Below are 24158 nucleotides of genomic sequence, written 5' to 3'. Positions count from 1 at the left end.
AGTTGTGTTTTATTACTGTGTAGGCGACTTGTTCTTCTAGGCTAAAATGTTTTTTTATTTTAAATTATATTAATTTATGATTTATAGCAGGGATGAAGACGGAACGGGCAATGTTTTGCTTTTCAATAAAACCTGTCATGTTGGTATAAGAGCATCGTTCCACTTTATTTTATTACAACTTCACAGGCTAATTTCTATTTTGTTGTGTCAATTTAAGTAACATAAAAAAAATCCCCATCAATCTGTCAGTTCAAGCTAGAGATATCAGCTGCGTCTCAATCCACCGTATCCGTCTATTCTGCGGTGGAAGGTGGCCGAGCTACAAGTGTTTGTCAGACCGAGACTTCCCGAAAATCGGTCTTCTCATGAAAACGTACGTAGCGACCGAACGGTTTAGCCTATTATGACCACTCTATGGAAAGGGGAGACTCTCACGAACACGATGGTGATTTTCATTTTGCATTACGACGGGACCGTTTTGCTCTATGACGGGTTTCCTTCAGACAGGACTCGTCTGAAGGTAACCCATAGAAACGAATGGAAGTATTATTTCAGCTTTTATTTATTTCATCCCATTCCCAGTGGGTCAGGAGTTTACATACACTCAATTAGTATTTGGTAGCATTGCCTTTAAATTGTTTAACTTGGGTCAAACGTTTCGGGTAGCCTTCCACAAGCTTCCCACAATAATTTGGGTGAATTTTGGCCCATTCCTCCTGACAGAGCTGGTGTAACTGAGTCAGGTTTGTAGGCCTCCTTGCTCGCACACGCTTTTTCAGTTCTGCCCACACATTTTCTATAGGATTGAGGTCAGGGCTTTGTGATGGCCACTCCAATACCTTGACTTTGTTGTCCTTAAGCCATTTTGCCACAACTTTGGAAGTATGCTTGGGGTCATTGTCCATTTGGAAGACCCATTTGCGACCAAGCTTTAACTTCCTGACTGATGTCTTGAGATGTTGCTTCAATATATCCACATAATTTCCCTTCTTCATGATGCCATCTATTTTGTGAAGTGCACCAGTCCCTCCTGCAGCAAAGCACCCCCACAGCATGATGCTGCCACCCCCGTGCTTCACTCTTGGGATGGTGTTCTTCGGCTTGCAAGCATCCCCCCTTTTTCCTCCAAACATAACGATGGTCATTATGGCCAAACAGTTCTATTTTTGTTTAATCAGACCAGAGGACATTTCTCCAAAAAGTACGGTCTTTGTCCCCATGTGCAGTTACAAACCGTAGTCTGGCTTTTCTTTGGCGGTTTTGGAGCAGTGGCTTCTTCCTTGCTGAGCGGTCTTTCAGGTTATGTCGATATAGGACTTGTTTTACTGTGGATAAAGATTATTTTGTACCCGTTTCCTCCAGCATCTTAACAAGGTCCTTTGCTGTTTTTTTTTTTTTTTTGCTGTTGTTCTGGGATTGATTTGCACTTTTCACACCAAAGTATGTTCATCTCTAGGAGACAGAACGCGTCTCCTCCCTGAGCGGTATGACGGCTGCGTGGTCCCATGGTGTTTATACTTGCGTACTATTGTTTGTACAGATGAACGTGGGACCTTCAGGCATTTGGAAATTGCTCCCAAGGATGAACCAGACTTGTGGAGGTCTACAATTCCTTTCTGAGGTCTTGGCTAATTTCTTTTGATTTTCTGATGATGTCAAGCAAAGAGGCACTGAGTTTGAAGGTAGGCCTTGAAATACATCCACAGGTACACCTCCAATTGACTCAAATGATGTCAATTAGCCTATCAGAACCTTCTGGAATTTTCCAAGCTGTTTAAAGGCACGGTCAACTTAGTGTATGTAAACTTCTGACCCACTGGAATTGTGATACAGTGAATAATAAGTGAAATAATCTGTCTGTAAACAATTGTTGTTAAAATTACTTGTGTCATGCACAAAGTAGATGTTCTAACCGACTTGCCAAAACTATAGTTTGTTAACAAGAAATTTGTGGAGTGGTTGAAAAACAAGTTTTAATGACTCCAACCTAAGTGTATGTAAACTTCCGACTTCAACTGTAGGACAGACACTTCCAAACCTTATTCCTTATTCCTTTTTTTGACATTTATGAATGTTATTAAATGCGTTTCTATGGGCTATAGTAGTAAAGGGCAAACTCAATATTTTATCAAATCGTTTTTTTTTTTACTTTTTTTTTATACCTAAAGACCTCCTAAAATTAAACATCAAATAGCGAAATGATCCATGGTATGACCATCTAAAACAATTCCATATATTAGCTAACCCCCCCCCCCCCCCCCCCCAACGGCTTAGACTTTTAGAGGTTAAGATTAATTACAAGATGAATTACAATAATCTAAATGTGATTTTGAGTACCGTGGGTGGTCTTCCTAATGCTTTACGCACCCAATGCATATGTATGTCCGGTAAATTTCTCAAATGTCCGGTAAATTAAAATCTTGCCGGTTACGTTGTCCGGCGCCAAATTTTCCAAACGGAAACCCTGGACAGAATACTATATTTCTCTTCACGTAGTGATTCTGAATGTAAAAAATGGCTCAACATACTCCACTCTCCCCTATACATCCCAAAGAATGATTTAGAAAGAAAATGTCCGTACCTCTTTTTGCTCGGTCTAGTGTATATCAGCTCCCAATAGAAGTTGCCCTCAGATCAGTGACTGAGAAGAATGTAAAACCGAACTAATAGGGATTTATGAAGTGATTTCGCAAGTGCTCAAAGTGCTTTAGGCCTACATTGTAAGGAGAACTAACCTAACCCATCACCAATGTGCTGCACCCTCCTGGGTGATGCACACCCAAACACTCAACATACATAGATTTTCACTTTGAGGTGGGACAGTTGTCGGTTGCTGGCTCAAATCCCAGGCCACACATAATCTCTAACACATCTCCCTGGTGGTCTCCACAGGCAGAGCTGCTGACGGGGGCGGCCGTGGCGAGTATAGAGGACGCCGGCCAGGCCGGACAGGAGCTGCTGAGGCGAGGCTGCAGCTCGGTCATCATCACCCTGGGCTCCCGGGGCTGCGTGGTGCTGTCGGCACAGGAGCCCTCATCCCCGTCGCACCACGTCCCCACCAAGCCGGTGACAACGGTGGATACCACGGTAAGAATATCCCTAGGGTCTCAATATCACCGTTTTTCAGTCCTGGGGAACTACAGGGGTGCCGATTTTTGTTCTTGCCCACTACTAATTCATCCGATACAGCTTATCAAGGGTTTATGTTTAGGTGATTCATTCAATTAGATGTGATAGTGCTGGGGTAGAACACAAATGTGCAACCCTGTGGGATCCTAGGGTGGTTTGTGGGATAAATAAGTCACAAACAAAAGTATTTTGTGCGACAGAATGCATAGTGGATTCATGTTCTCAACACAACAATGTTTACATTGTGAGACAAAGAAATTAAAATGCCTATTACATCAAAGATTCTCACTTGCAATTTCCTAAAGAAATCTTGAGGCAGATGTTCTGAGGGGTAGTATTCTCCTGTGGCTGACACTGAAAGGGTACAGAGCTAGCTGTGGATATGTTCACACCAGCGATATTAGACTTTGTCAAACTGTTTGCCCATTATTCTTAAAAGCATTATTCAAGCTCTGTCAAGTTCATGTTGATCATTGCTAGACAGCCATTTTCAAGTCTTGCCATAGATTTTTCAAGCCGATTTAAGTTAAAACTGTAACTAGGCCACTCAGGAACATTCAAAGTCGTCTTGGTAAGCAACTCCAGTGTAGATACGGCCTTGTGTTTTAAGTTATTGACCTGCCTGCTGAAAGGTGAATTTGTCTCCCAGTGTCTGTTGGAAAGCAGACTGAACCAGGTTTTCCTCTAGGATTTTGCCTGTGCTTATAGCTGTATTCCTTTGTTAGATAGATGTTTGAAACCCTGTATATAATTAGCCTTTTTTTCTGTTTATCTTGGACACGTGAAATGTCTGAACATGTCCTCTTTACTTTTACATATCATTTGCCTTTTGAATTGAGGACATTCCTCTGTTTGATTGTTTGCCATGTGCCTTAGTTCCTTGTTTCTAACATGCTCCATTTATTTATGCTTTGTGCATTCCTTTTGAAATAAAAAAATAATGTCACCCATTTACATGCACGTCATGGCTTGATATTAACGCTTGTCCTCTTGTCCGGGACAAGTTTTTAAAAAATTCAGATAAAAAGGATATAGATTTGAGTTGAGGCTTAATTATACTAAACAACAATATATACGCAACATGTGAAGTGTTGGTCCCATGTTTCATGAGCCGAAATAAAAGATCCCAGACATTTTTCCATACACACAAAAAGCTTTTCTCTAAAATGTTGTCATGACTGTCCTGTGAGGATCCAAATAGGTCAGATCAGGTTTGCAATGAATAACTTCAACCAGACCCCCTCTCAGGAGGGCAGGAGGGAACTGGTGGGGGGTTGACACCTCAGGCCCTGTTGTAAATCAATGAGAGGATATTCAGGTCTCCCTCTCCAATGTTCAACAGAGGAATGTGCCTTTGTTTCCACAGACTTTTCCCGCCGAAACTCTAACACATTCTAAAGCAAATACTGGAACAATATTTCTAACATAGAATGTGGGAAATGGTCAGAGGCGATCTATAGAACACTAATGTCAATTGGGTTGTTATTTTGTGATGTCATAAAAAATGTTATAAAAGGAAATACTGTAACTTGGAAAGTATACCCACTACATGTAGGAAGTTTCCATCCTATACGTTGTGCATGTAATATGAAAAATTATGAAAGTATTTTTGTTAAGAGAGGGATGTGATTTGGGAACACTATAAGAGATAATTGTTTTCCATAAGCTTTGCACAGTAAGTAGTCATGCCCCCGAGTGAGGTCAGAGAGCGTGTCAGCTCGACGGAACTGGCCCTTTCGAGCATAGTGTATAAAAGGATGGGTTACGAATTAACATATCAGACCAGAAAACGTAAACGCGGCAGCTACACGTTTAAAATGGTTGGAACTTTGAATCTCAACACGAGGTAGAGAGAATAAACTCACCTCCCAGACAATCACTGGTACGGCTGATTAGCTGTCCTAAGTAAGGTATCTTCGAAAAAACGAATTTAAGTAGAACCATCCTGCAACTCTCATCACCCCACTGGGGAACCATCGATACGGCTGGCTAGCCTATCTTCAAAGAAGCGACTTCAAGAGTGAATGGAAGGAAAATCAACTCTGTAGTTCTGTTCAGGACTACACGACAAGTCATCAGAGACCGGACAACTACGAAGAAGAGAACAGTAGAAGACTTGTTGGAACCTTTTTGGACAATCAGAGCCTCACAAGCGTGCCGCGAGAAGGTCCAACTCCCTTTCCAGGGGGGTCCTGTCCACCGAGAGATACACGGCGAACTAAGACATTTCACGTAAATACATTCATGATTTCTTATTCAAAGCGGGCGGCGGTTCGTGTGCCAAGTATGAAATTACTGTAGGTGAGAGTAGTTTTTGAATATATCAAGGTTAAGTGTCTCTGCAATTAAAGACTAAGTCTGGGAAAACTCCAGGGTTGGATGGCATACCAGTCGAGGTATACCAAACCTTTTTTGATATACTCAGAGGACCGTTATTAGCATGTTTTAACCACTCCTTCAAGAAGAAGGTCTGATTTCATTATTACTGAAACAGGATACAAGTGGGAAATATAAAGTCCATTAAAAAAATTGGAGGCCCTTACACTTCAATGTTGTGATACAAATATTCTAGCAAAATGTATAGCGCATAGAATTAAAAAGGTATTGTCGGATATTATTCATTCTAATCAGACAGGTTTTTTACATGGAGGATACATTGGAGATAATATAAGACAAGTAATGGAAACAATAGAACACTATGAAAAATCTGGGAAACCAGGCCTGCTATTCATAGCAGACTTTGAAAAGCCATTTGATAAAGTACGACTGGAGTTTATATATAAATGCCTGGAGCATTTCAATTTAGGAGAATCTCTTATAAAATGAGTTAAAATCATGTATAGTAACCCTATGTGTAAAATAGTAAATAATGGCTATTTCTCCGAAAGTTTTAAACTGTCAAAAGGAGTAAAACAAGGTTGTCCACTATCGGCATATCTATTTATTATGGCCATCAAAATGTTAGCTATTAAAATCAGATCCAGCAATAATATCAAGGGATTAGAAATCCAGGGCTTAAAAACAAAGGTGTCATTGTACGCTGATGATTCATGTTTTCTTTTAAATCCACAACTTTAATCCCTCCACAGCCTCATAGAGGATCTAGATATATTTTCTAACCTCTCTGGATTACAACCAAATTATGATAAATGTACTATATTACGTATTGGATCACTAAGAAATACAAATGGTACATTACCATGTAGTTTACCAATAAAATGGTCTGATGGTGATGTGGATATACTCGGAATATATATCCCAAATGAAATAAAAGATTTCACTCCAATACATTTGAATAGAAAGTTAGCAAAAATAGATAAGATCTTGCTACCATGGAAAGGTAAATACCTGTCTATTTTTGGAAAAATCACCCTGATTAACTCTTTAGTATTATTCCAGTTTACCTACTTGCTTATGGTCTTGCCTACGCCTAGCGAACAGTTGTTTAAATTATATGAGAAAAAAATATTCAATTTTATCTGGAACGGCAAGCCACACAAAATTAAACGGGCCTATTTATATAATGAATATGAATTTGGAGGTCATTGTCCTGTTGAAAAACAAATGATAGTCCCACTAAGCCCAAACCAGATGGGATGGCGTATCACTGCAGAATGCTGTGGTAGCCATGCTGGTTTAGTGTAAAATCTCCAATTTGGACTCCAGACCAAAGGACAAATTTCCACTGGTCTAATGTCCGCCTGGTATGGCAACTGCTCGGCCTCTGACCGCAAGGCACTACAGAGGGTAGTGCGTACGGCCCAGTACATCACTGGGGCCAAGCTTCCTGCCATCCAGGACCTATATACCAGGCGGTGTCAGAGGAAGGCCCTCAAAATTGTCAAAGACTCCAGCCACCCTAGTCATCGACTGTTCTCTCTGCTACTGCACGGCAAGCGGTACCGGAGCGCCAAGTCTAGGTCCAAAAGGCTTCTCAACAGCTTCTACCCCCAAGCAATAAGAATCCTGAACAGCTAATCATGGCTACCCGGACTATTTGCACTGCCCCCCCCCCACCCCCACCCCATCTTTTTACGCTGCTGCTACTCTGTTAATTATTTATGCATAGTCACTTTAACTCTACCCACATGTACATATTACCTCAACTAACTCAACTAGCCGGTGCCCCCCCACATTGACTCTGCACCGGTACCCCCCCGTATATAGCTTCCCTACTGTTATTTTATTTTACTTTTTTTCTCAACACTTTTTTGTTGTTGTTGTTTTATTTTACTTTTTTATTTAAAAATAAATGCATTGTTGGTTAAGGGCTGTAAGTATGCATTTCACGGTAATGTCTACACCTGTTGTATTCGGCACATGGCAAATAAAATTTGATTTGATAGATATTGCGCGTGTTTCTTGGCCCAAGCAAGTCTCTTCTTCTTATTGGTGTCCTTTAGTAGTGGTTTCTTTGCAGCAATTCGACCATGAAGGCCTTATTCACACAGTCTCCTCTGAACCGTTGATGTTGAGATGTGTCTGTTACTTGAACTCTGTGAAGCGTTTATTTGGGCTGTAATTTCTGAGGCTGGTAACTAGCTAGTTAGCTAGATAGCTATAAAGTTACACTACAGTACATTGTAGGTATAGCAAACACAGCTAGCTAAACTTGGCTAGCTTGGCTTGTAGTGATACTAGCAAGCCGAGTTATTGCCAAATCAATTATCAAATTGTACTGTACTTAACACTTCCTTGTGTAAAAAGAGAGCTTATAGCAAAACACCTTACTCGTTTGTAATTTACCCTCCTGGTCCAGCTGGTCTAGGCTGCCGCCGCTGCTTGCTGGTCTCAATAATTTTTCTCGCTGTCGCAACTCCTCTTCAGTGTATTCCGGCTCAAATAGAATAGGGCTGTATGTTCCTATGCAAAATAATAATTTGTCATCCAGCTCTTCTTGGAAAAAGGAATCATCAGGAACAGCCATTGTAGCTAATTATTTAGCCATCTCGGATAAGCAGTGAGTGCACTGTAACAGCTCCTGTGATCCTGTAAACTAGTACCGCCCCCATTTTCAAAAGCCTGCCTTCGAGGGTGGGAACAAGGAAGTATGGCTCCTGTCAGGCTGTAGTCTTTACAAAGCCAGGGGAAATTAGTCAACCTAGATATTCTGCAATGTCCTGGCAGATAGGAACATCGTTGAGAAAAGTCCAATGGCTCTATAGAACAAGAACAACCATATTTACTCGCTGCTAGCGGGATCGTGCAATGGGAGAAACACAAAGGCCACAATAATTGCTACAAAACATGCCTCGATTCCTTTTTATATCAGACTGCAGGCCCAATCAACCAATGGTTGAACTCTCCTAGCGCAAAAATTAATAAATACACATAGTGCATAATTATGTCTGAAACAACCTCTCATCACTCATAATTATGTAGGGAGACCTGAAAAACATCCCAAATAGTGTCTAGCGGTGTAGTTTACATTTAATATGCCATTGAAACCAGCATTTGTCTCATGTTCTATTGGTTTTCAAATCAACTATTTTTTTTTTCAGCAGCCAAAAGGCATAATCCTAGTCATATAAGTAACCCATGTTAGTTGATGCATCTTTAGATCTCCCCTCTTTCTTAACTTCTAACAGATATTTTCATCTCTGTCACATGAAACCACTCACGCGTGCGGTGCACTTTTGAGAATGGTGTTTTCCGCTAATTTCATTTTGGAACATTCCCGCGTACCCTACAGCCATTTGCGCATTGTTGAGCTTATAAGATGAAGAAATTCAACTTTATCAACATTTTAAGCTAAATGTTCTGATCTGTTGCATCTGTGGTTGTATGAATTTTGGATCTGTCGTCCCAGAACTGTCCCAGAACCGTATACATTTTTTATCGTCCCAGGAACAACCTTAATTTCGATCCCTGGAGGGAATTATTTGATAAAGACTTCAAAAATGTGGTTGTAATTGTAATGTTTCAATATTTTATAGACTACCAATGGTGGCCAGCAATCTTCCAGGAGAGCCTTAAAGGTACAGTGTTGTATTTTGAGACAGGCTTGAATATGCAAAGAAGTCAATAGGCATAGTGTTGCCTACATTTTTGTCTAATTCTCTATGGTAAAAAAAAAGAATGTATTTTGTAAAGTGGTTCCTTGCATCATATAATTATGTAAAAATGGCTACAGACAAGTGACTTGAGCTTTTGGACAAGTAAAACAATCAGACCTACTTGTCCGAATGACAAGTGTCTAAAAAAGTAAAATGTCAGACCCTGCACGTTATTTTGCATGATCTAACAACTGATTCCTCAACATAGCCATAAAAGAAAAGATAAGCAGATGTTTGCTTTACTTTGATGCGGACACTCATCTTCAGTTTCTGGGAGGACACCGAAAAAGATTCCTGATGCACAATATGGTGTACTACTAATCACCATGACGTGATTAATTGAAATTCTCTTGGCCCCAGACCAGCACACTTTATACGACTTCCCAGAGGTGGGGGCTAATGGCTCGGCAGTTTCTCACCCCAGCAGAGATTAAAGATTAAACTGGGTTTCATAGGGGATGTGGGGACCTTTTGGTTTATCTTCTTGATTTCATCTTGAAAGGGCTTTGCCGCCACGCCTGGCTTTGCGGTCACGCCGTTCACGGGCTCCCAGAGTTCGGGACACAACTGGTTTAGAGTTTATGCATTTGTTAGGCTATAGAGAAACATTGTCATATGCATACAACTGCGGAGTTGTGAATTAGAGAGTCCAGTGGTTTGCATACAGTTGATATTGTACAGCAAAAGTACAGATACATTCAAACTACAAGATTATATCTCCTTAAACTGGGTGTCTTTTATCTTGTATCTTGGGTTTAATAAGAAACTTTTCAATTTTGAGACTCATTGTTCCCGTTTGGAATCTAAATCCCCCACCAACTGAAATTAAAACAAGTGAAATCACTGAAGCAGGAGAGTAACAAAAGGGATGTGTTTAGTGGCTTCATATGTTGGTTTTTTTTCTCTCCAATCTCCCACGACCCGAAGTGTCATATTTCTGTCTTAGTGTGTATGTCTGTACTGCAGTCCACCGTATACATTCCCCATTTACAAAACAGTACAATAGATACCAATTTGCTGAAGTCAGTGCAATGTGAGAGTGCTCAGAAGCAACTAGTGTCCCAACTGCTTGTGCACAGATTCCACAAGTTAGCTTTACCGATCAATTAATGTTACCAAAACTATTCGTACTGCATTCTGCCTCGATGTACCTTGAATTAAATGACCCTTAATACTTTTACTGTCCCTAGTACAACACACAAACACACCAACTCCCCCATTCTCTGGTGGTGCATATGAAATGAACCATAGCCCTGAGGGGAACCTGGCTTAGCTTCCTTCACCCCAACCCCCCTCCCCCCCCCACGTGACTCACCTCTCAGCCCTGCAGCAGTCAGCAGAACACAACACAGCCCAGGCTGTGATCGGGCCTTGGTTTTTGCAGTGCTGATGGCACTTTGATGGCCCCATAAATTCTGGAGTGTTTAACTCTTTTGGATGCCTTAATCCCTCTTCCAGGAAACAATTTATTTCTACTGGCATAAAAAAAAAAAGATTGTTGTCTGAATGGCTAGTCAGCTACACAGACCTTTGGTGTTTCCTTTTTATTTATTTTTCACATGCATGGTTAGGCCTGTCAGGTGATTGCCTCTTAGAAAAGTTTGGTTCTTTGATTTTGTTCATTGGCGTTTCTTTTGCTGAGTGAACATGGTATAGTGCTGCACTCCATTTTTTTTGCCAGTAGCATGTTTGCTTGGTGTGAATTTGGTGGCGTCAATGTTATGCGTGGGTTGGCGAACTGAGGAAAGAGGCTGGGTCTGAAGCCATAATCTTGCAGGATCAACACAGTGAGTCAATTAGTGTTTCTCACTGCCAGCCTCCTCTTCTGCACGTTTAGAAAACCCACTCTGTTCACTTGGACGTACTAACCATTTTAAGCTTATTTTTGCTATGACTCTAGAGTCAATATAATAATGCACAGTGGTGTTGTAGAAGTGCTGTATTATATAATTACAGTAGTGACATCGGGGGACTTTGTGTTTACATTTCCAGATAGAGGCATAAGGACTTTGCTACTCTTGTGATATTGGTGTCCAAAGTGGGATCACAACCACATGGGTCATCATTGGAAGCATGTCATAGAACTTTTGGGAAGTTAGAGAAAGCATGCTTTCTTGAAAATGTATGACCAGGTTTGGATATTGGAAAATTCACTAGAATACGGAGCTTTGAATGGACAGAAAAAAGTGTTACCCAAAAATACACATTTATATTGTTTTATTATACTGCCAGTATCCTTTCCAGTCAAAGGAGCATACAATTCTAGCTTCTCCTGGTTGCTACCCCAGTTCTTTCATCATCCACTGAACCACAACACCCTCCCCCCTCCTCTTCCACGAGCAACACATTTTACGTGGCAAGGCATTAGAAGCGGAGTCAGGGTTGGCTGCAAAGCTGGACTGGTAACAAAGCAAAATCCACTCATCACGTAAGGCCCCTTTTCCTCTTTCCCTCCCGTCTTCCCCTGAAGTTTTCCTTCTTTCTAAATTGAGTGCAGGCATTCCTACTTTCACAGAGGCTGCGCTGTTAGTGTGGACAATTGGATGACGCTTGCGCACACAAGTCTGTCTCTCACGCACACATACACAGTGGCCACCCCTTTGGTCTGTGCTTCTCCTGTACTGGAGGGTTGGTGTGATTGTAGTTGCCAGGCCAGACAAAACAGCTCAGAGTGGGTCTGGACAATACATATCATCCTGGCTTCCTTCCTATGAGAGGAGACAGATGAGGACCACTCACAGGCTTGTTCCTGGAAGCGGTAGTTAGTCACTATGAAGATGTCACTACGAAGGGAGGCCCCCATGGAGTCCTTATTGGACTGCACATGCCAGTGATTAGTTACCACTGCTATGCCATGCAGTCCAAGCTATCCTCTTCTTCTGAATCTGTGTACATTTGTGACAGACCCTCGTTGAGGACCGTTTATCACACTTATGAAAAGAGCAAATGAAGAAAAAATAAGGACAAGACCGTAAGCCAAAATGATGGATAGATCAAAGACATTGTGCTCGGGAGGCTTAATCTATTCAATTAACTTTGCTTTTGATCTCGTCATTAGCATCCGATACTTCGGCAGAGCAACTGTCATCAATCAGTAACAGTTTGAGTCAACACTGGCCAAGCAGTTCTTTACTCTCTCCAGGGGGTCCTTATTGATGAGGGGCCCCAAGCTGGGGGTTACTGTTTCCCCATCCGTCACGCCCGTATGGGAGATTACAGGAAATACAATCACAATGTCAGATTCCTTGTATCCCCTTCTTAAGACTAAGGTTTGGGAAAGGGATCCGTTTTGAAAGAAAGAAGAGGAGACCAAGACAGAGCGCCACAAAGCAAGTTGGATTTGCAGACCTGTTTTGATCTCAAAAAAGCATTTGATTGAGTTGACAGAAAATAGAGTAAAAAGGAAAGACAAGCCACAACATGCATCTACACTCATAGACCACAGTTGTTTATGCTAATGTTAGATTGCTCATGCAGCACCTTAGCTCACACTGTTACGACTCCAGTCTCTAACAATGCTAAGAACCACCCGAGGGATAAAAGGTCACAGCGTAGTGGACGGAGCTAACCGTGAGAGAGCATCAGCGCTCGTCCGTGGCTACCGCTTCTATCGTTTGATTGACAGGCTTCCCAATCTAACCTTCACCAAAGTGTGTCGAGGGCAGCTGCAGCGGGGCTGAGGTTGTCAGCTCTAGTGAGCGTCACGTGGGGATGTGACGCTGTCACATGCCAGTCTCAGGGAGTGAGGCATTGTTTATAAGAATAAGAATGCCAACTTGAAATAGAAATTTGCAAATGATCGCAACTTGACTGATAATGTGGAACCTTCTTTTCTCTCAATATTTTTTGGTCTGTTCTTTTTTTTTTTTTTTGTCATTTAGCAGACACTCTTATCCAGAGTGACTTACAGGAGCAATTAGGGTTAAGTGCCTTGCTCAAGGGCACATCGGCAGAGTTTTCACCTAGTCGGCTCGGGGATTAGAACCAGCGACCTTTCAGTTACTGGCACAACGCTCTTAAACAATAAGCTACCTGTTATGTCTCTTCATGTGTTAGTGCCAACCTCCTTGAGTTTTGGTGTGGACAGGGTGTAGTCATTGTCTCACCAGAACTGTGAACTTGCCAAAGTGGGACCATACATTTCCACATGGTAAGCACATCCCAACCAAACAGGATATAAACATACAGTGCATTCAGAAAGTATTCAGACCCCTTGACTTTTTCCACTTTTTGTTACATTAGTCTTATTCTAAAATGGATTTAAAAAATAATCATCCTCAATCTACACACAATACCACATAATGACAAAGCGAAAACAGGTTTAGAAATGGTAGCAAATTTCTTAAAAATAAAAAACATACATTATTTACATAAGTATTCATACCCTTTGCTATGCGACTCGAAATTGAGCTCAGGTGCATCCTGTTTCCATTGATCATCCTTGAGATGTTTTTACAACTTGATTGGAGTCCACCTGTGGTAAATTCAATTGATTGGACATGATTTGGAAAGGCACACACCTGTCTATATAAAGGTCCCACAGTTGACAGTGCATGTCAGAGTAAAAACCAAGCCATGAGGTCGAAGGAATTGTCCGTAGAGCTCTGAGACAGGATTGTGTCGAGGCACAGATCTGGGGATGGGTACCAAAACATTTCTGCAGCATTGAAGGTCCCCAAGAACACAGTGGCCCCCATCATTCTTAAATGGAAGAAATTTGGAACCACCAAGACTCTTCCTAAAGCTGGCCGCCCGGCCAAACTGAGCATTCGGGGGAGAAGGGTCTTCGTCAGGGAGGTGACCAAGAACCCGATGGTCACTCTGACAGAGCTCAAGAGTTCCTCTGTGGAGATGGGAGAACCTTCCAGAAGGACAACCATCTCTGCAGCACTGCACTAATCAGGCCAGAGTGGGCAGACAGAAGCCACTCCTCAGTAAAAGGCACATGACAGCCCGCTTGGAGTTTGCCAAAAGGCACATAAAGGACTGTCAGACCATGAGAAACAAGATTCTCTGGTCTGATAAAACCAAGGTTGAATGCCAAGCGTCACGTCTGGAGGAAACCTGGCACCATTCCGATGGTGAAGCATGGTGGTGGCAGCATCAGGCTGTGGGGATGTTTTTCAGCGGCAGGGACTGGGAGACTAGTCAGGATCGAGAGAAAGATGAAAGAAGCAAAGTACATAGAGATCCTTGATAAAAACCTGCTCCAGAGCACTCAGGACCTCAGACTGGTGCTAAGGTTTGCCTTCGAACAGGACAACGACTCTAAGCACACAGCCAAGACAACGCAGGAGTGGCTTCGGGACAAGTCTCTGAATGTCCTTGAGTGACCAGGCAGACCCGGACTTGAACCCTGATCGAACAGCTCTGGACAGACCTGAAAATAGCTGTGCAGCGACGCTCCCCATCCAACCTGACAGAGCTTGAGAGGATTTGCAGAGAAGAATGGGAGAAACTCCCCAAATACAGGTGTGCCAAGGTTGTAGCGTCATACCCAAGAAGACTCGAGGCTGTAAACACTGCCAATGGTGCTTCAACAAAGTACTGAGTAAAGGGTCTGAATACTTATGTAAATACGACATTTCATTTTTTTCTAAAAACCTGTTTTTGCTTTGTCATTATGGGGTATTGTGTGTACATTGATGAGGGGAAAAAACAATTTATGTGGAGAAAGTCAAGGGGTCTGAATACTTTCCGAATGCACATTTTCTCCCCCTGTATTCACTTTTTCCAGTCTCTCACCAATCCCTGAAAGTCACCTCTGGTCACCTTTGACTCTAGCCTTGGCTCTTGGCTGATGAGAGTTCTGAATGGGGGATGGGGTGGGAGGCTACTTGGGGGAGGGGTGAAGGTGTTCGGGAAGAGTGCAATGAACTATTTGAGAGGCAGAACGGTGAGTAATTGGCCAGGCTTGTGAGAACCAGTGGCAGGGGCCATCTGTGGTTAAATCTGAGCGCGTTGCCACATTCCTCTATGCGTTTTCCTATCAGTGATCTAACACCCTCTTCTAATCCAATCTATCCTAGCCTACCCCCCTGGGCGCCTATTGCACATTCCATCGTCACTGTCAATAGCAGAGAGAAAGAAAGATTAAACCCATGACAAACCGATAGGCAATCCCAGAGGAGTGTTAGACTATAAAACTGCCAGGATGGCAGAAAACTGGGATGGGGGAGATGCCCTAAGGACTTATTCGCACATTTGACGAATCCTAACTTGGGATGTGCGCGCTGAACTTGGACTTCTAAAAACCATGCATTGATCTCAAATTAGGGTTTTGCCCCTTGGGAGTCTCCAGACTTTGAATTGGTTCTCCTCCTCACCAATTACTACACATAGGTTGTTTTCTTTCAACTTGCCTATAACCTCAGGTTGTTTCGGATACACGAGACAAAGTGATAAAATATACAATACAATATGCGTAAATTTGCAAAAATGTGTTTATTTTACTGTAAAAGTAAGTATCTTGTTTAATACTGTAAATGGGTTGTGTCAAAAAGGAACAAAAATGTCATGAAATGACCTAGTAAAATACATTTCCTTTCAATGTTTGCCATATTTTGCATTTGTATTTTAGTTATAGCATTTGTATTGAAGCCTCTGATAATTATATTTAGTTTGCACAGATCAAGTTTAGGTATGTATCATTTGAAATAAATAATGTGCTTAGAAATATGACTTATAAAAGTCAACATTAATATTTAAAAAATACCCTTTTTATTTCTATACATTTTTATATTGACTTGTATATGTTCATAGAGTACAGTGTACAATTTTGGTAATGGTATAATTCTGCCATGTTGACCCTGTCAAAAGACAAATCTCTTCATCTAAATATGTTGGTGAGAAAAAAAGTAAAATGTATTATATTATTCTGGCATATTATATTTAAATGATACCAAAAAAATGTTAAATATACGATAACTATTTGAAAATGTAAGCTAAATATTCTTAATGCACCTGTGAGTACAAACAGAACATTATGCAAGTGAATACATCGGTCTTGTTATGTCTTATCTTCAGTTGTTTATAACAAAACTGGGAATCTCACACTGGCACACTGGCTAGGACAATTAGAAGTGATAATACATTTGTTTGTCATAAAGGGTGAGTATTAGGCCGTTTCAGACTAATGGCTGAGGCATTTGAACGGACAGTGGGGAGGCTTGTTCAAAAAGCGCCATAGCACCCCCTAACGTTGCCAAGAGTTGGTCAGACAGTTAAATAACATCTTTAGTCTCAGTTCCTCTTGATTTGTTTTTCCAAGTTTCATGAGGAATTAAGTCATAGTCCTTTATTTGTTTACATTAAATTCATCTCTATTTTTGCATTTAAGCCTCAGATTTGTCCACTTCTTTGACAGTGTGCAGGTGTCCATCTCTCCTACAAGCTTACATTCAATTCTAAATGAGGGAATTAATATTTCATTCTTAGTAGGGAATTCTTGCAGCAAGGTTGTTTGCCGAAAGTACTTTGTCCTTTAAAACACTCTTATTAGCCACATCTCAATTGAATTGTTGACACATTCAGTGCATGTTTGTTTTGCTATGCGAGTATGGTATTGGAGTAGTAACGACTGTTTCCGTCTCTACACAGGGAGCCGGAGACAGTTTCATTGGTGCCCTGGCCTTCTACATGGCTCACTTTCCCACAATGTCCCTGGAGGAGATGGCCAGGAGAGCCAATCAGGTGGCAGGAGTGAGTGTACAGACAATTGGGACGCAGACATCTTATCCCTCTAAAAAGGACCTACCCACAGACCTTTTCTAGAGAAGGCGGCAACTTGCACGCTAAATGGACACTGTGCCAAGTACTGTATCAACTAATTAAACGACTATGTAAATAACTTAATGGAATGATGACCATTGTCCTTTATTAAATCTGCCATACCAGTATTATCATGTTTTTTTAATATTCCAATGTGTCATTGAAATTAATGAGATTTAAATACTTTTAATACATTTTGCTTCATACTAAATGTGTTCCACAAACTCATCATTGAAACAATTTCTGTCACTCAAACATTGTTTTTCATAAGCTTTGACCATATCAACAAATGGGACATAATTATGTCAAACACATTTAAGAGGGAAAAGACAACTTGAATCATTTCATTTTTATTCTGACCTACAATGAGGATACATATAATTTACTTTAATTTTAATGTCAGAAAAACTAGTGAAAAAGTTAACACCAAACCCAGAATAGTGTGTACCATTGATGGGTTGTAAATTTGTCTAGACCAAAACAGTATTCTGTACTGAATTACCGTAATGTTGTAAAATCTTATTATGATCATTCAGAGTGAAACAAGTGAATAGTTCTCCTTTCATGTTTCCATTATTTCTTAGGATGGCAGATATGATACTCTTGCAGAACAAAGATCATCAATAAAATGTGCCTAAGGTAGAGAAATATGATACAAGTGGACAAAAACATGAAACAAGCTACTTCTTACTTATTGAGGAATAATTCTCTCAATAGCTAGGTTTCCATCCAATTGGCAAGATTTTCATGCAAATATTCAAAAATCTGCATAAGAACAATATATGCAAATTTCCCCACCAGATGTGTGTTTCCATCAAAATGACTTGTTGCGGATAAAAGGCTGTGCGTTATGACGCAGTGCACATCAAACTATATTTACAGAATAAAAAATACAAGTGAAATTGGTTTCCATCCCATTGTCAACTCTACTGATGGTTTTGTCACAACAAATGTTGCGTTATATAGCAAATGTGCCCACTCTGGTCTTTGCATGTGCGCTCGAGCCAACAGCTCACAGGTACAGTGCAGGTAGGCTACCATGATCTGATTATGATGGATAAGAGCGAGATTATTATTGGAAAGGAGCATCAAGCTCATCACTGTGCACTTTTGTCACCCTGTGAAGTTCATCATAACTTATTTAATCTGTAGCCTAATAAACTGCATGTTTTCCCAAGTCGTAGTGGGAGAACCACACAGCAAATCATGATGGTTATTATATCAATATTTGCACATAAAGGCATTTCCACCGCCATTTCTCGCATTAATTAATTTTACAGACACAAAAAGATCCCACCTTGTGTAGCGTATTTTGTTGTCGACCTTTGGAAAGTTTAACAAATTTGCTGTTTCCATCAGGCCTGTCGTGAATTTTTTTATCCGACATGTACTTTGGATGGAAACCTGGTTATTGATGTGAATGGACACAGAACTGCTTGAGGTTTTGCCACCGCTTGGTTCATCCCAAATGTTTACAATGAGTTGATGTGGTCCATGAATAGTCCAATAGGTACTCCTTAGCTCTTCTCACGAATGATGGTCGACACATTTCAGATAATACAATGTCAGTGAAATCATCTGATTAGATGTTGCAGATTCATGGTTAAATCGACCTGATCTTCTTCTTTTCGTGAAAGAGGACGTGTTTGTTTACTGCAAAGACAGAAATACAATTCTGAAGTGGGCGCACAATGAAAAGCTATGTGCAAAGTGTAGGTTTAACAGGTAAGCATTGCAAACCAGTTGAAAGTGTTATGAGGGTATAATTGTGAAGCAGGGGCAAATGACTAGGCCTACATAGTATGACTTGAATTATCTCGAACACAAATGTTACCTGATATGAGCTGAACATTAAATCACTATTCAATCTATATTATACACAGGAGGACTGCAAAATGCCACTATTGGCTCTTTGAGTATGATGATGTCATATGTCTGAGTCTACATTAAAGCCACACTGTGGCTGTCTGAAATGTTCTGTAAAAAACCCTTGCTTCCTCTGTCCATGTTTCCTTAGGCTAATTCCTCTCAGCTCATTGGAGGAGGAGGTCTGAGTGAGGACCAATGAGCTTTGAGAGAAACTGAGGAAACAAGGACAGAGAAAGCAAGGACTTGACGCAAGTAACGTTTTCGACACAGCCCTTGTGAGAGGCCAGTGTCCACTTGGCATCAGTGATAAATCCCTGAGAGAAAGTCTAATAGTTTGCTTCCATACAATGGTAATCAGAGAGGGTTTGTAGTTTACCCAAAGGGTCATTTTTTCGCAGCACCAGTTTCTCACGTAGTCGGTTCCTCTTGGTGTTGAAGCAGTAACCTGTCCCTGCAGCACTCACCATTTGCACTAGGACAGTCCTGTAACAGATGCAATGGTTACTTTATGTGATAACACTTGTTATAGGCCACAAGAATTATGAAAAGTATATACTACATGTCCATTGGTATTCCTTGGGTCACTTTTATCAAAGAGCAGATTGAGGATAATATTACAGCAAACAGTTCAGAGAAAGACATCAAACCTAAGCTCCAATCTGTACTGTATGAAGCTTTTACTAGGAAGTAGTTTCGCTGAGGGTATAATAAATCGTCCATTGGTTAGCTATGGTAATAAAGTAGAACGTCTATGCACAAATTATGAGGTGGAGAAGGAAATCAATTACTTACTTTGACTTGGCCTTGGCCACTTGTGTATATGGAAAAGAGCATATAGTGAAATCAGATGGGCAAGATCATAACTCACTTAGCTAGTTATGTTAGCTAGCTTTCAGTTTAACTAGCTAGCTAATTAGTATAACACTCGCCATGGCTAGCTAGCTTAGCTTCTGATTGAGCAAGCTAACGTTAGTCAACACGACATCTCCATCTATAAAACGTTGTTCCAGAATGTAGCTAACTACTTAATCTAGCTAGTTAACAAATGACATGCTGACTCAATGCTACTAGCCAGCGAATCATAGCTAGCTAGCTAAAATCGAGCCAGAGCATAGAGCCAGCCAACCAATTCTATATTTCGCCATGCAACTCAGTGAAAAACTATCATATACAGCAACGTATTCAAGCATACTTACGATTTACAGCAGTGAGGAACATTTTCAATATAGTATTACAACAGCTAGCTAGTTTAGGGTAAGTCACATTGACGTACCAAAGCACAACTTCCGGGTTGCTGCCCTTGTCATCCGGGTCATTCATTTCGTCTTCTTCTTCTGTGGGTTTTATGGCTGACTACAACCCAAAAAGGTGTATTACCGCACCAACTGGACGGGATGAAACCAAAACAAGATAAAACGTAAATCCATACGTGATAAGAAAACTAACTTAATCCACCCAAATAAAACTAAATAAAGATTGTACATTGACAAAACAAAACAAAACTCCCACTTCTTCCTTCTTTCAATTCTCCATATCTCCCTTCTCAGGCTCTAGGGCAGGGTTCTTCAATTCCGGTCCTGGAGGGCCGAAACACTTCTGTTTTTTATTTCTACCTGGTAGTTAATTGCACTCACCTGGTGTCCCAGGTCTGAATTAGCCCATGATTAGAAGGAGGGGATGAAAAACAGAGGTGTTTCGGCCCTCCAGGACCGGAATTGAAGAACCCTGCTCTAGGGCCTGAGAGGGTGGTACGGCTTGTGACAATATTCCATGTAACTCGAGAAATCTTCAGCCCCAGGAACCACTCCGCCGCTTCCAAAATTATTTCTATCTTCCTGGACCTTCTCTCCACCTTGGCAGTGCCATTTATCACCATAGCTATAACAGCCACAAAGTCCACCTTCTTAACCTTTAAAATATCATGATCCTGGTGGTGAAAGGCAATCCCTGCAGCCTGCAGTGAAGGCCTATCCACCACCATGGACTCTTCAAGTGCACCATTCAAACCCTCAACCCTTTTAACAGGTGCTGCATATGATATGCTCTGGATAGCCCTGACTTTGGCCACCTCATTCTCTTTCACCCTTGTGGGGCATTCAAAAGACGTGGCTTCATGGTTCCCACCACAATTGCAACATGTCACATTTTCATCACTTTTATAACACATTATATGATATTTTCCACAACTTGGACATCTCGGCTTCTCCCTTCTGCAAACACTTGAAACATGACCAAAAGCTTTACAGTGATCACACTGCATTGGTCTTAGTTCTGTAGTTAATATACCCTAACTTCACTTGAGTAGGGAGAGACTCCATATCAAAAAACAAAAGAACAGATAGACTCTTAACTTTTTCTTCATTCACCACAAAATTCATCCAACGTGCATCAATCACTCCAGGAATATTTTTCATCTCTTCAACATCGACTTCCCACAAGACTCCAGATATAACCCCCTTGAGGGGTGCCCTGTTCCGAAGAGACACACAACACTTCAAGCATATCAAATCGGGTGAGACGCAACACACGTTTCTTCTGATCCTCAGAAGCACAACAAATCAAAACGTCCAACATAATCTCCGGGTCATTAACCCTTTCATTCCACTGAGCTATTTGTTTTTTCTGCACCTATGAAATAATTGGAGTATCTAATATTAGTAAAAATATAAAAAATATATTGTTAAATGGAAGAAAAAAACTAGGTCTACTAGTTTTATTCTTATAAGATTAAGAGGGACATATTGTTATTGTATTGTATCTAATTATTTGGGACCCAATTACATTCCAGCCACCACCCTAAATAGCGCAAGAGCAAGGCTAAAGTGATCAAAGAATGGCACAATATGCACATAAGATACTCACTGAATGAGTACACCTTTTGTAACACTGTATTTTGATCATGTGCTTTACGTACACTTTTCTCATGTAGATAGTCAAGTAGAGGGATGTTTCTGCAGAAAAATATAAGATAGCGTTTTAAAAAAATAGCTTTCCAGTTTCAACATAGTACATGCACATCAATTCAACAGACGCCATAACAGATTACATTACAGATGGGAAAAGATAAGTAAATCAACCTCAAAACGCAAAAATAAATGAAAAGATTGAACCTAACAAGCAGATAGACACAGGTTCGAGAGGACAAGAGCGATACCACACCAGCAAGCTGAAAACACATTCTCTGACCCTAGCCGTTGTTGGACAGAGCCTATTGTCGTAAGCAGGCAGACGGGCAGGCAGGCAGGGAGCAGCTGTCAGGAAGTGTGTGGAGGAGAAGCCTGCGTCACCAGAGGGATAATTCAGACCACCAGCCTCAGCATCACCACCAGCAGTAGCACCACCACCTCCACCCACTCAACAATCAACACACTCCTGCAGCCTCGAAGGAGGTTAAATAAGCATCACTCTCCCCTCCATGGCTGGAGAGATCAGACTACTGCCATGGTGGCCCAGTGACTGACTGACAGGTAGTGATGACAGACTTCTAGACAGAAGAAGCAGGTCAGCTTGCTGCAGTCAAATGGTCAATGGTGCCCAAATTCGCTAATACAAAATAAATCTGCTGACACAGGACATATTGGGGTGTAGAAATGAAACAACTTGCATGCTAACTACATCAGCTCCAGAATGGTCTAAATTAGGATACTTGACACTTTTTTTTTACAAGATATACCTAAGCTTTACTATTAGTCCTGTGTCAGCAGATTTCTTTTTATTAGCTAATTTGGGCACCATTGACCATTTGTCTGTCATCACTACCTGTCAGTCAGTCACTGGGCCACCATGGCAGTAGTCTGATCTCTCCAGCCATGGAGGGGAGAGTGATGCTTATTTAACCTCCTTAGAGGCTGCAGGCTGCTGGAGTGTGTTGATTGTTGAGTGGGTGGAGGTGGTGGTGCTACTGCTGGTGGTGATGCTGAGGCTGGTGGTCTGAATTATCCCTCTGGTGACGCAGGCTTCTCCTCCACACACTTCCTGACAGCTGCTCCCTGCCTGCCTGCCCGTCTGCCTGCTTACGACAATAGCAACTGAAAGGTCACTGGTTCGAATCCCCAAGCCGACTAGGTGAGAAAGACAATCTGTCTATGTGCCCTTGGGCAAGGCACTTAACCCTAATTGCTCCTGTAAGTCGCTCTGGATAAGAGAGTCTGCTAAATGATGTAAATGTTAATATGTTAGCTATGGGGATTCTTCCAAAATAAGTCAAAATTGTCCAACCCGAAATGGTCACAACCGAAACAATTTGACACCATAGAGATATATAGAGGTCTCATCTTTGTATCTGTGCCATTATGGCGTCTGTGACAGCATGGGCAGCGCCATTGAGGATATCTCCATTTGAAAGTAGCATGTGCCATGTTCTATCAGCTGAGCTACAGAGGACCACCATGTGGGTAATGGACAAGTGCACACTTCAGGAAAAAGTGTAGAGTATTAATATTGATAGCCAGCAAGGAGGCTCCAACCCTCGAAGAACCCAAACATTGACATCTATTTGGCCAAAACATAGACGGCTATACTGTGCTCTACTGTACTGTGCTCTACTGTACAGTACTAAAATGTACAGTGCTGTACTGTACTATACTGTACTGTGCTCTGCTATACTCTACTGTACTGTACTCTACTGTACTGTGCTCTACTGTACTGTACTGTGCTCTACTATACTCTACTGTACTGTGCTCTACTGTACTGTGCTCTACTATACTCTATGTACTGTGCTGTGCTCTACTGTACTCTACTGTACTGTACTCTACTCTACTGTGCTCTACTATACTCTACTGTACTGTGCTCTACTGTACTGTGCTGTGCTCTACTGTACTCTACTGTACTCTACTGTACTGTACTCTACTGTACTGTACTGTACTCTACTGTACTCTACTGTACTGTACTCTACTCTACTCTACTGTACTCTACTCTACTCTACTATACTATACTCTACTCTGCTCTACTGGACTGTGCATGGTTCTCCCTTTATTGCAACCTTTTCAGTGTTTCTCAGTAGTGACAAATGTAGTGGGGTGGTAAGGTATTCAGGTAAATATTTCAAATATGCAATACAAACAAAGTGTGTGAGTAGTATATACAGTGGGGGAAAAAAGTATTTAGTCAGCCACCAATTGTGCAAGTTCTTCCACTTAAAAAGATGAGAGAGGCCTGTAATTTTCATCATAGGTACACGTCAACTATGACAGACAAATTGAGGAAGAAAAAATCAAGAAAATCACATTGTAGGATTTTTAATGAATTTATTTGCAAATTATGGTGGAAAATAAGTATTTGGTCACCTACAAACAAGCAAGATTTCTGGCTCTCACAGACCTGTAACTTCTTCTT

General features: G+C 41.2%; 2 protein-coding genes across 5 annotated transcripts in view; one reads left to right on the top strand and one right to left on the bottom strand.

Moving 5' to 3' along the window:
- The window catches only part of rbks (ribokinase), a 96662-nt gene extending 79577 nt beyond the window's left edge, over positions 1 to 17085 (top strand). For 2 of the 4 annotated variants that reach the window (XM_084144127.1, XM_084144125.1), the window contains 2 exons: positions 2893 to 3087; positions 16785 to 17085. In XM_084144127.1, the coding sequence (XP_084000253.1) occupies positions 2893 to 3087; positions 16785 to 16958 (369 nt within the window). In that variant the 3' untranslated portion in view covers positions 16959 to 17085. The remainder of the gene's footprint in view (positions 1 to 2892; positions 3088 to 16784) is intronic. The other 2 variants (XM_084144124.1, XM_084144126.1) reach the window with 1 other exon arrangement.
- Positions 17086 to 17289: 204 nt separating this feature from the next.
- mrpl33 (mitochondrial ribosomal protein L33) lies at positions 17290 to 20106 on the bottom strand. The gene is made up of 4 exons (XM_084144130.1): positions 20021 to 20106; positions 19617 to 19635; positions 19201 to 19307; positions 17290 to 18608 (listed from the first exon to the last, which is right to left on the bottom strand). Exons 1-4 carry the CDS (start codon positions 20040 to 20042, stop codon positions 18559 to 18561), a joined length of 198 nt encoding a protein of 65 aa, XP_084000256.1. The 5' UTR covers positions 20043 to 20106; the 3' UTR covers positions 17290 to 18558.
- Positions 20107 to 24158: the final 4052 nt, after the last annotated feature.

The sequence above is a fragment of the Coregonus lavaretus genome, assembly GCF_964263955.1.
Source record: "Coregonus lavaretus genome assembly, chromosome: 27".
Taxonomy (NCBI): domain Eukaryota; kingdom Metazoa; phylum Chordata; class Actinopteri; order Salmoniformes; family Salmonidae; genus Coregonus; species Coregonus lavaretus.
This window is presented reverse-complemented; position numbering and strand designations above follow the sequence as displayed.

What these genes read in the sequence shown, in the direction of transcription:
- mrpl33 (XM_084144130.1), bottom strand. Translation starts at nt 20,042, where the DNA reads ATGTTCCTCACTGCTGTAAATC. An exon ending in GCGAAAAAATGACCCTTTGG is followed by an intron (nt 18,609 to 19,200) that starts GTAAACTACAAA and finishes CTGTCTTTGCAG; the next exon opens with TAAACAAACACGTCCTCTTT.